Source organism: Alosa pseudoharengus, unplaced genomic scaffold (genome assembly GCF_046254945.1).
Source record: "Alosa pseudoharengus isolate Yale_2024_CS ecotype anadromous, Long Island Sound unplaced genomic scaffold, YU_APseudo_1.1 YU_APseudo_1.1_scf_11, whole genome shotgun sequence".
NCBI classification, from domain to species: Eukaryota; Metazoa; Chordata; class Actinopteri; order Clupeiformes; family Clupeidae; genus Alosa; species Alosa pseudoharengus.
In genome coordinates this window covers 3,549,457-3,565,891 of record NW_027468576.1, presented here as the reverse complement: position 1 = coordinate 3,565,891, position 16,435 = coordinate 3,549,457, and the positions used below count along the sequence as shown (strand labels likewise).

Sequence of the window (16,435 nt, the reverse complement as noted above, 5' to 3'; positions counted from 1 at the left end):
TCAAAAAGCACCTAAAATCACATTTATTCACTGAGGCCTATGGACCCTGCCCCCCAACCCCACTTCTACCCCCTCCTCTCTTCTCCCCTCTATTCCCTTGCCCTATCTCCTTTTGTAAAGCGACCTTGGGTTACTTGAAAGGCGCTATATAAAACCAAGTTATTATTATTATTATTATTATTATTATTATTCTATCCAACTTCTTCAAACCATTCACCCATCTATTAAACTATCTATCAACATCCATTAAACAATCTGCTTATCAACATCAATTAAACTCTCTGTCTATCAACATCCATTAAAATATCTACAGTACATTCAAATTTTAAACTATCTACTTGCCAGAGATGAAAAAAATATTTGCTTTTGACATCAACATTTCAAAAGGCCATGGCTTGAAAGTGGTCAGAGATAAAGTCTCTACTGTAAATATGAAAATCATTGCGTATGATCATAAGTTTATGAAGGGAGTAAATTTACTCATCTAATGTGCATATTATGACGTCACTGGGTGGCAACCACTTCAAATTATGCGCCTTTCAGTAAATGCTGGATATTTGCTATTTTCTTTCTTTTTTTGTAATTTCATCCACATAATTGCTGTTTGTTGCAATTTTGCAACTTTGGCGCTTATCAAGGTTCATTAACACTTTGAGTGCCAAAAACGCAATATTGCGTTTTTAGCTTTTTTTCTAAATTACAAAAATAAACACTCTTAAAGGAATTATCCGGAGTAAAATGCACTTTAGATCGATTTCCGGATGATTGGGGGTACATACGTTGAGTTGACATCAAAATTATGTCATTCGGATGTGTTTTGAGAAAGTTCGATTGTACCGTTTTCAGTCACAACTCGTAGCCTGGAAGTGAGCGGGGCATTTCAATTGCGCCGCTGCAAAACGCTATTTTTATACCTCTTCTACAGTTCCAAACAACATAACACTTACGTGGTAGTCCCTAAAGCCAAACCGAAGTATCCCAAGGTCTTTATGTGGTCGAATAAAGAGTCCAGAATGAATTTCATCAAGCCAGTACCTTTCCGGAAATGTTGCCATCTTTGCCGCCACCTTCAGGGGAAAGTCCGTAGGAGTCTAATAACTTAAATCGAAACTTAAATCAGGCCAATGAAATCGTGTATAGAGTCGTTAGGTGGGCTTAACATAATGATTGATGGCAGAGTTGCAACGGTTTGGCTTGAATTCCCTGCTACTTGAAAACAAATAAGATGGATGTCGCTGCTGGCGAACAGTGTGACACGAGTTAAGCTTTTATTAAGTTGGCAAACTTTTGAACTAGCCAACTAGCTCCGCTGGTGGGAAACGCATGGGACTCAAAGAACTAGGGCTGCCGCTGTCCTATTGCGTGCAGAGGGAATTTGAAAGACAACTGATTATCCCACCCCTCGGACTGAGCACTGCGAACGGTGAGTGCCCAGACCCTACATTTTAATGTGGGTCTGGCTCGTCAGGCTACTTCTCAGGTGCTGAAGAGGAAAATGAAAAAGTTGAAAGATATTGCAGCAGGTGCGTTTTTGCCAGACAATGCTGGATGAGTGCACCTTTCTACTAAGACAAAATGACTCCAGGTCATGCCAGGTCAAAAACAATAGAAAGAGTGACTGAACACCGTGCTGAGGAGGGAGTTCCATCTCCACCACAGGACGGGCCAAGCGGAGTAGGTGATAGGCCGAGTCGTGCTTGCAAGAGGGCGATAGCGACACAGATGTTACCGATCAAGAGGAGGAGGAATTATGGAGCCCGACAGCAGTAGAAATGTGGTATTATTGTTTTGTAGCCCCCTCCCCCCCAATGGGGGTTTTGTGAACAGAAAAACTATATTTATCTTACACAAGTCCTTTGACCCAGAAATGTAAGTGTCAGAAGAGTGACAGGCTCAAACAGCGCATATTTCATAAAAGACGCTATATCTTTATTTCTAGAAAAAAAACAGGGATTTTGATGAAAACTAGCCACTGTTTAGCTTGGGATTTCTCAGGAACAGAGGCATGTAGAAATAAACATCCAAGCGTTTTGGGAGGAGCAACCCCAAAATCTGGCCATTTCTTATGTATACAACTCTTGCGTGCATTCTGCCATGGCTTAATTAAGGGCTGTATTAAGGTCAAGAGCCACTACAAGGTCAAACAGCATATTGCTCCATGATGGCAGTAGGCCTAGTTCTAAATACATGTTGGTTACACAGAATGTTACAAATTAACATTACAGTATCAAGTTTGGTGCTTAATATGCTGATACAGCTTCATGTTTTCCCCCATTACAGTGTCACACGGTGGTAGAGTTGGATGTCTCGAGACCGGTCTTGGTCTCGAGACCGGTCTCGAGACCACTTTTACGTGGTCTCGGTCTTGTCACAGTCTCGACCGTCTTTGGTCTTGGTCTTGTCTTGGTCTCGGATCCCTCGGTCTTGTCTTGGTCTCATTGTCTTGGTCTTGCGGTCTCGGGTCGACATAGTGGTCGGGAGATTTGCAACAAATATGTCCATGATACAAAACATAACATTCGATAATGCAACATTAAATTATTTCGCCTTTCACGCCCTTCAAATGCAACCTTTCAAATGCAACCAATCAATGACATACATGTATTTTGTTGTGATTAAGAAACTGGCGCTCATCCAATCAAAAGACGCAAGTGTAGCCAGCGCGAAACGTTAGGTTTACGTCGTAGCTGTCAGTCTCAGTCAGACCTAGTAATAATAATGTCAGCGAATTCCACCATCATTAAATTTGCATTCACGGAACATAGCTCACAGTCACACACATTCATGACATGCTCTGTCTCTGCATTGTTCTGTCTGTAGTTGAAATAATACCTTCTTAAATTTAATTTAAACTGGGACTGAACCTCTTACCCCAGCAGGGTTCTCAAGTGTCATGCAATGGGCGTGAGACACACGCAATTCAACAAGTTCACACGCTCACACACCACACCTTGCATTTCTCACGCAGAAATATTACTAGGGATGTCAAGGTATCTGCATAATTATTAGAGGAGGCGCAGGGATACGAGAGGATTTCTCGCAGGGTTCAGAACTAGCGCACCACTCACCAGCAAAATCAAAAAAATAAATAGCCACCGACATCCAATCAAAAAATAGTAGGCTATTCGTTGTATCCGGGTAAAATTCCAAAATAGCACATCCCCTCCCTACAACCACGTTATGCTTGTGTGGGGTTACACGTTTAAGATTTCAAAACTGCACCAACATTCTTTTTATTCAGAAATTCAACTGTCTGTCATTTGGTAAACCAGCCTACTTATGGTACTTTACAGGGTGTGTAAATCAAGCCTTTTCACGAACATTTGGCCTAGCCTACTTTATGGCAAAATTATTTCTTATCTAGAAACTAAACTAAACTGTCGGTCATTAAGAAAACCTAATGATTGTGTCGTTATAGCTTTGTGTAAGCCAGACATCAGCAACGTTCATTTTACACGACCAATCACTCTCGTGGCTGCCTGCACTTTCCCTGTCGTCACGGCTGCAACTTTCACACTCGTTTGTGCTTTTTAGCGCCGTGTTTATCAGGTCCCTGGACACCCATCTGATCCTCCATGGACCATGTCAACAATGAATGAAAATTAGCTTATTATTAACGAGTGTTATCAATTTATGCTACACATAGGCCTACATTTTTTTCTAAACATAGGCCTACAGTTTCACTCAGTACATATAGGCCTACATCTCGTAAATTGGTTAGCCATAGAATATCCCAGCGTCACGATTATTATATATCAAGATTCCAATCTATCCCACCTAAATATGAAAAGTTATTTCTACTGACATGCTTCCTGGTGACATAAAAAAACAAATGGTTTCCCTTGATAAGGCTGACATAAGAGACATAGGCTATGCATTATACTTTCCCAGACAAAAACAAGATATAGGATGTATAGATTACAATGACAAATTCAAGGTCTCAAAGGGTTAATGCTTCTTTCCAATTTTTTTTTATAATTAGTGAGTGAGTGCACCCCCCAATCTCACTCCAAGCTGAGCTCAAAACTTGAGAACCCTGCCCCAGTATGCTGCTCTTATTCAATTGATGCAAGTTATGGTGTAACACCAGAGACTTTCTAATGTGGAGACACAGCACTCAAAAAATCCTCCATAGAAATGCATGGGGCTAGTTTGCAACGCCAATATGGCCGTTGTCTACACATATCCCACCCCTTCCTCGCCAAAATGTTGACATGTGTATACATTGAGCGAATCATGTGGTGTGAGTTGACTACTTTGAGCCAATTATGTGCTGTGTTGTGCAGACATTGTGCCAATCATGTGTTGTGAACTCGACACTGGAGCAAGGTTGGTGTGGTGAAGCCTTGCGCACGCGCATTTCTGCTGAAATAGATGCCCGATGTGTACCCAAAAAGCGTTGCAATATGGCCGCCGAGTGGAGGGACATGCCTAGCTGTTTTTTTTTTTTTTTTGGTCTCGGTCTTGGTCTCGGTCTCGTCTCGACTTTGTCTTGGTCTTGACTTGGTCTCGGTCTTGATACCCTCTGGTCTTGGTAGTGTCTTGGTCTCGGTTTAGGCGGTCTTGACTACAAGTCTACACGGTGGCATATTTCCCGACATTACCTTATCTATGAGGCTACATTGTTAAATAGTGAAAACCCCGTTATAATCACCCACTTTGGATATTGGCGCTTGTGTGCAGCCGACTGTGCAGCTTCAGTTTTAACTTGACGTGAAGTCATAATCCCAGAGCCTACTCCTCGAATCTGTCCATTTCTTTCCAATTTGACGAAAGTCATCCATATATTTGCATAGATGTCTGCACTATTATTGAGCAGCGTTTATATTCGCCTGTCTCTTGATTCGTTTGTAGAGGCTGGTATTGTTATGTCAGTCTCTACTGTATTCGAAACTGCAGGTGTCAGTCTACATCCTGTTTAACATAGATATATTGATTGTTGGGTGCCTGGAGTCTGGATTGAGTGCTGAAGTGGGGAGCTCTGATGGCGACGTCGGGAGCCATTAAGCAACAAACTGTCGCTGTCTAAAGCCACCGAGCTGCTGATCAGCAAGAAGATCGCCCATCATGACTTCAGACTGTTCTGTTATACCGGTGCTCTCCAGACTGCTAGTGAAATCTCCGGGTTGGTCAGTTGTAACGTTAAAGACCTTTGTTGGCATAGATAGATAGATAGATAGATAGATACTTTATGGATCCCTAAGGGGAAATTGCATCGGTTGTTAACAGCTGTGCGCAGTTTCACGTGGGTCATCATTGCCCTTGGACATTTTCAGCCGGTTGGAAATTGGACTAATTTAACATGATTTTTCTTTTTAATTTTGTTTTCTTTTTTTTTACTTTTTATTTATTAATTTGTTTGTTGTCTGTCTATGCCTTGGTGTCACAGGTACGCTGTCGACTATGCAGCTCCGTCCGGCATGTATTGTCTTTTGTTATGTGTCAATAACATTGTCTTATACTGTATGTGGAGCACTTTGGGTTGCACTCTGTGCATGTTAAATGCGCTAAACAAATAAAATTGACTTGACTTGATATTATGAGAAGCAGGTGCCATTGAAACTTTCTTTCTCAACAATGAGTTTTTAAATTATGGATCTACACACCTTGACTCTTTATAAACAAACCTCAAAGCGAAAGTGAAATTTTGTGAAGTCAGTTTTTTGTTAGGCTATGTGATGACACACTATTTTACTGTAGGCCTTTGCTATTCACCATGCTTACGTTTTCAAAATCAAAGACTGGTTTGTGTTCTTTCTGGATTTAAATGGCCTTCAGAAGGTCAAGGAGAAAGTCCACATTCCACGTTTTCATATCATCCTAAATTAATGAGGTGGTGGAGCAGTCCAGTTCTATTTTAAATCACGCCTTTCATAAGGCCGCCGATTTCGAACTTGCGCGCTGTGGGTGTGACAGAAGCGGGAATGGGAGAATATGCGTAACACAGAGGTGCGTAACTGAAGTGCGTAAGAAAAAGCTTACGCGCGAATGGGAGAATTCCCCCCCTAGTGACTAACTGATGAAATGCATTATTGACATTTCTGACAAAATATGTGATTTAACATTATGCTTTCTATAACTACATACTGAGAGGAGTAGTGTTGCCGCGATAAGTCGACTTAGTAGACATAATCGACCATGAAAATTCGTCAACGGCAATTTTTTTTAGTCAACATGTTGTTTTTCTATTGATTGGCTATTTATTTTTGGTCTCAAATGGCTCACTGTAATTCACCTCCAGAGCATTCAGAGCTAGTCTGTACTGTTTTATTAACTCTTGAGAAGTACAATGACTGTCTTTGGATGTTAAACAGGCTACTTAGACTTTGGCAGTAATGTTTTAAACCCCGCCAAGTGTAAACACGAGCAGCATCGCTGCGTGCCTGCATGCTTTCAGCGTGATTCATTATTAGGCAGCTAAGCGTAGTAGACTAGTCCAGCTAAGCATAGGCTAGTCCAGACTGATTAATATGGTATACTATAGCCTAATGGAAATGCAGATACTGGCGAAAATCTGAATTTCTACTTAGTTTTTAAGCAAAATCATTTCTATTTCACGTTTGATTGTAAAACCAATATGTCACCTAAGATAAAAAGCATCCGATAAACATGGACATTGTTCAGTGCTTCATCTCCAAAAACGGCTACTAGCGTGGCATTGCGGGCATTGCAGTCTAAAATCAAAACATTTGAGACTAATCCGGCAATCCAAAGGTCGAAATGCTACTAGCTGTGTGATTGGTAAATTAGCTGAGGGTGATGCAACAGGCCAAAACACAAACTAAAACATAAACAGTATTTGCAGGCTGCAAATAGTTTGTATTGCGAATATCCTAGGTGTACTATTGTTGTCAAGCCAGTATTTGAAAATAACATGTTTCTTTAACGTCATTTTATGATTTCTTACAATAAATGTCTTACATATAGCACCTTTTTAAGTGGCTGAATACTGGTTGTTCCCATATAAAAACATTTCACTCTTCATCTGTGTTTGTATTGTATTCATACAGTGTTTGTATGTTCTTTGCTATATCTGTGAATAGAACATTGATAGAGGTGTATTTCATTGTTTTCAGGTTCCTCTGCTAGAGGTTTCTGGTCCCCTAGCTGTTGTCCAGCTTCTGGAGACCAGCCTTTTGTGTTTGGTCAACTATGCCAGGTACATTTCTAATGAGTGAATAAAAGCACAAAATGCAGTTTATCCTCTCTAATACCATTTTAAAACCAGGGCTGGATCAGTGTTATGTAATTTCGGACCAAGCCAGCCACTGTTTGTTATACCCAGGCACCCTGTCGGTTGCTAGTGACCTCACAACAGATGATGAAGAGTTCATGACAATCATGGATATCAATTTAGGTGTTCAAGATATGCTTCAAATGTTTTCCATAATCTTCATCACATAATCACTGGACGATGGTCTACTGACATTACTGATGAAAGGAAAGTAGATTTGAGCTGTTCTAGCTCATTCTGAAATTAAATTAAATTCTAGACCCATTTGCAACCAAAATGATACAAATATCTGTCCCTAGAATCAATTCTTTATTAATTCTCGTTGAACACTGGTCTGAAATAGTCTGGAGATTCCAGACCCAAATCTGAAAGATTAAAGACAAAGCACCTTCTTTTTCCCTTAAGTATTTTTTCCCTTTTTTTCCCTTAAGTATGACCCTTAAGGCTTAATTTCTCCTTAGGTAAGGGATTTACTTAAAGGGTGTTGCACACAATACCTTAGATGGTTTCCTTAGTTAAGGAAAAAAGTTAAGGGATTTACTGCATTGAAAGGGATTTTCCGGCACGAAAATTCTAGTTTCCATGAAGATTGTTCAACAGCTGTAAATAGCTGGCTAGTAGGCGATGCCGTTAGTTAACCCACCGAACACAGTAAAGCTTAATGATCTTATTCATCTTACCTTAATAATATTCGCAGAAATTATCCAGGTAAAGCACCTCCTTAAATCAGTGAGTATCATGAGTAATGTAATGGTCCAACTCGAGGGGCAGCACTAAGCATTCATTTGAAAATCTTACTGCACGCAATTGGATAACACTACGACCAATGTTTACTGACCGATTCGTTGCAGCACTGTCGTCATCTGTTTAGCTCGCCTCTGGCCCGCCTATATCAGATACACTGATGTGATATGGTACCCCACGATACAAGGGACATGAGTAATGAGTATCATTACTCATTGCCAGAGTGACTCGCTGAGCAAATTCAAACTGTGCTCCCGCGAGAACTCTGGATTTCCGGGGTAGGTCTGAAAGGGATATACATGCAGAAGTTTTTTTTTTTGCTAAATTACTTTTCCTATATTTTAAGACAACCGTTGTTTACTTGCAAGATAAGTATTTATTCTGTACATCTGTTTTCTTGCAGTCTGGTTTGCAGTAATGCTGCACGTTTCCGGCTGGCTGCGGGCCCCAAACTGAAGCTGATTGAGTTGGGCCTCAGAAGAGCTCAAGGACCAGATGGAGGTCTCTCTGCTTCACGATACTCTCACATTGGAGGTGAGGTGACACTTGTTTTCACTTTCTTACATTTTTCACTCTGAAAAATTGTTACTGATATCTTGTCATTTTAATTAAACTGTAAGAATACTGGTGGAGTCTTGGCCTTTCTTGCACCCTCCCACATGATCTCCTATGGCTCACTCATGATCACCTGTTGCCCCTTTTAGGTTTTGACATGACTTCAAATGTTATGGCCGGTCTGCTGTTCGGTGTCCCTGTGTCTGGAACTATGGCCCATTCTTATGTCACTTCCTTTTCTTCTTTAGAAGAGGTGTGGCCTCGGGTAAGTAGTGAAAGCAATGCAAAAGTGTCATTGAACATTTGATCTTGCACCACCACCCCTTAAACAATTTATGAGCCTTTGTAGACCCACAAGTAACATAAGGACCACAAGAGCATCATCTAAGTGTGTTTAGGCATTCCACCTTTGGCCAAACCGCTTTCTCAGTGAAAACATCAGTTGTTTTGGAATAGCATCCCTGTCATTATTAGACAAAGCACCACATTCACCACCTTTAAATTAGGCCTTAAGAAATGGTTGAAAGCAAACCAACGTTGTGAACTTTTCTAGTCATTGATTCTTGTCTCTGTGTTTATTTTCTTCTTATTTCATGTTTTTTTCCCTTTTCATTACTCAATTTTATTATTCTGTACATATCACTGTGATGTGTGTGTTGGGTTATTGCCCCCACTCATACATTTTGCCTTTTAATTTGATTTATAGCATCAACTCCTGTCCAGGGACAACAGATGTAAATTAGCCTTGTGGCTATGATCTGGTCCAATTATATATTGTTCATTGTCCCAGGTCAAATAAACATAAATAAATAAATAAACCCATAGCGTCCATGAAGCCATGCATTAGAAATCACACACTAGCCTGGTGGAAGATTCATCCCAGAAATTAATACTGTCACCTTAAACAGGTTCACTAATTGTATTTCTCCTTATCTGTACTTATTTCCTCTGTATCTACTGTGTATCATATCCAACACATTTTTCCAATGAGGATATTCACATGAAATTTTCACCAGACATTAGTATTAACTCAGGAAATCCACACATATAAAGAAATCTAAACATTAAAGTCCATAAATAAAGTTATGTGTGGAATGACACAGGAAAAAAGTAAAGTAACGTGCCGACTGAACTTTTTTAAATACTTTGTGGAAAAGCCTTTTTTTGTGAAGACAGCTTCATATATGAAGAAACTGATCAGTTGCAGTATTCAGGTGTGATTTTGGTCCATTCTTCTAAACAGTCTTGAGGAGTCCATGGGGGCCTCTTGTGAATCCTGATCCAGAGTCCTGCACGGGTTCGGGTACCCGCGGGTACCCGACGGGTGACCCGCACATTTTCATGAAACGGGTGAAAAATATTCTAGGCTACTGTGTCGGGTGCGGGTCGGACACGGGCGTGACACGGGTCGGAATTGGCCTTTCATAAACATCACGTGCATATGTAACACTATTTTCTACAGTAACACATCCTAAATAATATGCCTGCAATTCAAGTTGATAAAAGCATTTGAAATACACGTTTCGTATGTGCCTTCCCAAAACAGGCGCCTATACTTTCACTTTTAAAAATCTGCCTGCAGTCTTTCAGAACAAAGTAGCTGCACATTGATTAAAAAACGCCTAAAGATGACTCTTTTGACATGTTGTAATGGTGGAGAGAGCATGCTCGTTTAATTCCCAATATTGCCTAGATTGTGAGATCTATTGACATCCCTGCGAGCGAGCGATTTCTCCTATGCGTGGGAAAAGGTAGGCCACATTTTTCCCATTCAATCTTGCACTCAAATAAACGGGATCGTGTCACACGTCTTGTGCCTATTTCCATAAAGTTTCACAGGCTAATGCATAATCCGGTCTAGGTTATGACCGAATCATTCCTTCATTTAATGTAGGCTAGCCTACTACTGCTGTTAATAAGTTGTGTGTGCAAGGCTGTGTTTGAATTCTAAATTAGGCATTTGCGTGGCGATAGCCTTGTAGACGCATCTGCTTGAAAAGTGGTAAAATGTTATCACTCGGGTGTTGAAAAGTAGCCAGACTACCACAATACATCATGTAGAATATGCCTGTCAACTTCAGCTGAAGTTGGATCTGCAATGTTAATGGTTGTGTAATTAGTTCTTAACGTGTCTGTTTAACTCGGGTAGGCCTACGGGTCGGGTGTCAGTTTTATTTAATGCGGGTCGGGTCGGGATACGGATTTTAACTACACTGCATTTCCGGCGGGAACTGCGAAAGTGTGCTTGCCCTGGTCCGGTCACCAACGTGAGCAGACAGTGACATACGCTATGCTGAACCTGGCTTGATCCAGGCATTGTAACAGTGCCTTTCAGTGTTGGAGCAGTGGCAATACCTCAAAAGCTCTATTCAACTATTGCCTTGCGGGGTGAATGCAGTTCGTTGGATTTTACCTGTGGCCTGCCTTCGAATTTAGCTTCTATGACTAAAATCAAATCAATAAAATAAAACAACAGCAGTGATTGGCTGCAAAAATAAATAATGTCACGCGTCTTGCACCTCTCAAACTGGGCTATCAGGTAACCTAGAGAAAAATTTGAAATTATGAAATATGACTAAGGCATTAAAATGCTGCTTGTTTGTCAGGATACTTTTTCACTGATTTATTTTAAAAATATGAGTGTGAATGTTATATATTCCATCCCCTAATTCTGTTTTACTGGTTTATTTCACAAATAATCTATATGGATTTGCTCTATAAAGACCTTATGTCTGTTTGGGATTGTTTTGAGAGCCTATTGATGCATCTCAGAATAAAGGAATGTCCACAACATTAGTGATGTTTTTTGTGTGTGTGAATTTATTTTACTTAACTCATTGAATGTAGCTGGATACTCATGAATGCATGTCTCTAATAGCCACAATAGGAGTAATTTTAGCAACACCGTATTTTGTGTGGCCCATAATGACCCAGTGGATCATGAAAATGTGCCAAAATTCACATTCCTTGCTTGTTGTTGGTACATTAATCCCATTCAGATTGCCACTTATCTGAGATGTAAGAATTCAGTATAGGTTTAAGGTCTGGGGCAGGGATTTGACATTCTGTGACTTCTTCATTGAGGGCTTGCTTAGCAGTACTGTCCGCTTTCTCATTTCCCCTCAGACCACCATGGCCTGGGACCCAGCAAAAAACTACACTCAAGTTCTGGTTCTTTAGACGTTCTAGTTGATCAAGCTCAGCTTTGGTTGTACTTTTTGCGTGACATTAAAGCCTACTGGAAAGATTTTTAATTGCAATTTAATTGAATGCAATTTACTTTTACGATTAAATCAAATTAATTTATCCCTCTCACCCATAGTTTTCTATTTATTTACAAATGTACATAGGCCTACTGTGATTACATTTATACATAGTTATTGTATTGTGATTGTGTTATTGTATGAGATACAGTGGGTCCCCGTTAAAAATTGACACTTCATTCATGATCATGGTGAATGGTGAAATGTAAGTACAACTGCAGCCGCTTGGGGGCAGCATAGTCCGCTATGGAGTTCAACGGTCGAACCAGACGGCGCATTCGACAGCAAGGGCTGTGATTGGCCGAGTTTTCAGTGCGTTTCTCTGTGTTTTTAGCAGCCCCTGCAACATGCTAGTCCACTGTAGCCTAAGCCTTGTACATAATGTTAAACATAGTTTTGGATTCAGTGGCAAGATTTCTTGATTGTACAGTGTCTGTCTCTCAGTAATGTTTTAAAATGAGAGCTTCGTCAGCTGGCAGTAGGCTACTTTGTCGGTAGTCATGAGAAGTTCGCTTGCTAACAGAACATAAAAATGCTGCCCAGAAACCTTGTGAATAGTTCTGACACTAACGAGGTTGAAATATAGCTTTTGCCTACAGCATCTCCTTAACAGTAGCCTAATGTTAACAAAATGACAGCATTCATATGACAAAGGAAAACGAATCCGGTCACTCAAGACTGTGCCGCAGCTGTGGGGCAGAAGACGCTTGGTGGTCGTCCACAACGTTATAAACTTAACCTAAATAGTCGGCTGCTGTAAGCTACAATCGGATTTTATTGTATACCCCTGTTGTCTCAATGATAATAACATCTAATTTCCGACTATATTTCAAAGTGTGCCGTTCATTTGCATTATTAACATAACATCGTATTTTGTCATTTTTGGCGAAGACATGCATTCCGTTAGGGATATTGAACATATTTAACATTCTCTAACCATCGTGATTTCGAATTGGTGCAGTTGTCAGCACAAAAACTCATTTTATTCTTTTGCTCTTTTGCATTGCTCTATGCTGTTATATGGTGCTTTCTGCCTCTTGGTTGCGCACAGCATGTTTTCGTGACGTTTCATAGAAATCCATGTAATGAGCGCATAAAACGACTTGTTTTGGGACATTAATCTAGGCTACGTTAAGCTTTAAGGATTGTATGTCCTTAATTTATTTATATAGGCCTATTTAGGCTAGGCTACTTGCGCAAACCCTGGATAGACTTTTATTGCCACACAACAATATTGGTGGTATTTGTTACATTAGCTTCAAAAGGCACCGCTTCAGAAAGCTGCACTGCTTGTGAAAGAAGGGGGTGGGGGAGGGGAGCTTGCAGCCAAGTGTCGGAAAAATGCATAGCCTACAACACAGAACCCGCTTCTTGCATTAGTCACTGACAGTAGACACGCTTCCAGCCTAATGACTTTCACACATTTTGAATGATTTACAGTATGCCTAGACACATTAGCGCTCCACGTGTAGAAACTGTGCCGAATACAATGTGTGAATGATGCTCAATGATTTGCCAATAGCCTATAATAGTCTTCTGCTGGGTTGCATGTAGGCTATAGCCTACAGTTTTACTGTAGGCTACATGTTTTCAGCCTTTATTGGTTAAATGACCATTTTTATTACGAAAATATTTCTTAACTTCAAAAACTCAGTGTCTAAAACTCGGTGTCATTCAGACTCAACCCTCTTGACGTTTGGTGATTAATTGACAGCTGTTTTGGGACACGTTAAACTTTCTTTATAATGAGCGCATAAAACGACTTTTGAATGATTTACAGTAGGCCTAGACACATTAGCGCTCCACGTGTAGAGACTGTGCAGAATACAATGTGTGAATGATGCTCAATGATTTTAGTGTCATTCAGACTCAACCCTCTTGACGTTTGGTGATTAATTGATAGCTGTTTTGGGACACGTTAAACTTTCTTTATAGTAGGCCTACAATATCCCAATATTGTATTGTGTTTGGCTCAACTGTCTCTGAAAAGGCATTTTTGGCATTCTGAAATGAAAAGGCTTTTTTTTTGTTGCGAAAAACGTTTTTTATTTGGATTTCGATTCAAATCAACGAGTTGGTTGGTTGCAAATGACATGTCAAGTCCATTTCAAGTCAATGTAAAATGGAAGCAGGAGCAGTAGGGGATCCCATAGCCCTGGGAAGATCACATTCCAGTTGGTCCTCCATTTAAGGCTATAACCTGCTCAATGACTTTATCCAGGTGATCTATGTAGTTATTGCAGACCTTTGTGGTGAGTTTGTACCTCCAAAATGACTCTATTGCTGAGATCAGTTCGTCTCTGCTCGTGGGTTTGGCCTCGCAGCGAATGTATCGTTTCATCGAACCCCAGACTAACTCTATGGGGTTCAGATCCGGCGACTCTGCCGGTGTTGGCACTCAGTTGATCCCCTCACTCTGACACTGGTAGCGGTGTGTTTTTGGATCATTGTCTTGGAAGAATCTATGTGTAGACATGAGGAAACGCTCTCTCAAGTATGGACCGGCAACTTTTTTGATGATCTCTTCCGCGTAAAACTGTTGATCCATAATACCATCAAAAATGAGGAGTGGGCCCGGGCCACAACGCGAAATTCCACCGCAGACGTGCAGTTTGACTGGGTGCTTAACTCTAGGTTCCAATGCCACTGTTGACTCATCGGTGAAGAGAACATCATCAAACTTTTCACCAGCAGTCTTCCATTCTTGCGCTTGACGTAGACGCAATTCTTTGTTTTTTTCCCGGGTCATTGGGATAAATCTGGGCTTCCCAAAGTGCCAGCCAAGAGCCCGGACTGCCTTTCTCACTCTGTTTAAACCCATCGTTATGTTTTGCCGCCTTTGGAGAAGCGCTCTCACTTTTCTTGCCGGTAACTCGTCATCTGTTTTCAGGATGGAGTCTATTATTGCCATCACCTGACTGTTCAGTTTTCGTGTCCTTCGTTTATGCTTCAACACAACAGCATGTCGGCAATGACGCCGAATAGTGCCCATGGAAGGTTTAATTCCACTCATCTCCAGATGTTTGGCTATAGACTGAGTCGTCCAGTCTTTCTTCCGCAGACTCTTGAAGACCTCACTGACTTCCGTGTTGATCACAGCCATCTCTAACAATGGCAGTGAAACACTGCTATTTATCTTGACCAGTGGGTGTGGATTAGTTACGCCCCTTCGCAGCTCGCAGCTTCGCAGCAGACGTGACCTTGCGTGATGTTGGTCCCGAAGACCACGCTAAGATTCACCAACAGAGCTACGGCCAAGTGGGCAGATACGGATGCCTGCTCTTCAGGTCCATCGTCACAGAGGAACACTATAAAGCCTGGAGCAAAACCACCAACTGGGATGGAGCGAAGGGCAAGCGAGCATTGCCGCAGAATGTGAAAAACTTTGTGGTCTCAACACTGCAACGAAAGTTCCCTGCTATGGGGAGGAGTGAACTGAAGGACTGCATCAATAAGATCAACAAATTCCTCCGCACAACACGCAGATCTTCCCAGGGATTCAACGTGCTTTAAATTTAAGAATGTAGACTGTTCATTATTTCAATAAATACGTTTTCTCTGAAGCACTTTCCCGACTTCGTCTTTCTATAGGATAAGCATATCATGGAGATAGAGTAGAAAACTGGATTTAACTAAACAAATGTAACTAAGTAAACTGATTGTTTACTCTACAGTAGGCTATGTTCCCCCTCTCAGGCTGTACAGTAGGCCTATTGAAAGTAGGCTAATGAGCTCAATAGACACGTTAGCGCTTCCATTAGGAAACTTTCGTTGCAGACTTTCACAACAGATTGTTTAGCCTACTGTAGGCCTACTCTACAGTAGCCTAGGCTATAGGTTATGTTCCCCCTCTCAGGCTGTACAGTAGGCCTATTGAAAGTAGACTAATGAGCTTAGACACATTAGCGCTTCCAGCCTAATGACTTTCACACATGAATGATTTACAGTAGACACATTAGCGCTCCACGCAGTGGCGTAACTATAGTAGGTGCAGCAAGTGCAGTCGCACCAGGGCCTGTGACCTCCCGGGTCCCGTCGCTACCCCCGCAATGCAATTGCTGGAAAATTCTATACCAGTCCTTTCTGACTACCTGCCAGAGGCAATTGCTCTAAGACTACAAGGGAAGCTCAGCCTCCTCTAAAATATCACGGAAAATCGCATCAAATAACACTATTACATTAGCTTCTAGCCTACTATTCCAACTAGAACATGCTGAAAACATGTTCATCTTCATGGCTAGTTTGTTCAGCAATAAGGTTTTGTCGGTCATTTATCGTGGTTTCGCACCCGTAATACATTGCTGTGAAGACACGATCCATCAAAAACCATGCAAAAAACCCATAGACGCTTGGCTTCAGAGTGGGCTGATCTCAGTGCAGAAAAGCTACACGTTTATTGGACAAGCGCCACAAAATCGTCATTTCCAGGGAAGCCCGGCGTCTCTGGGAGTGAATGGGACAGTGGGATGGCCTGGACGCCGAGCTTCTGTATGATGATTGGAGGAACCGTCATAGAGGCTGGACTCTTTTTGATTGACAGCATATGTCGCGATCTGACAGGAAGTGGTTCAAGTTCAAGGGATGCGTTAACGTTAGTGTTGACAGGTGAAGTCGAGAGGCAAGGCAAGTTGCAGCTCAA

At 41.3% G+C, this 16,435-nt stretch overlaps 1 protein-coding gene across 1 annotated transcript in view; it reads left to right on the top strand.

Annotated features, from left to right (window-relative positions):
* Positions 1 to 16,435, top strand: part of naprt (nicotinate phosphoribosyltransferase) — a 100,636-nt gene that overhangs the window by 4,399 nt on the left and 79,802 nt on the right. The window contains exons 3-5 of the mRNA XM_076277780.1: positions 7,077 to 7,159; positions 8,382 to 8,512; positions 8,683 to 8,798. Coding sequence (XP_076133895.1) covers positions 7,077 to 7,159; positions 8,382 to 8,512; positions 8,683 to 8,798 — 330 coding nt within the window. The remainder of the gene's footprint in view (positions 1 to 7,076; positions 7,160 to 8,381; positions 8,513 to 8,682; positions 8,799 to 16,435) is intronic.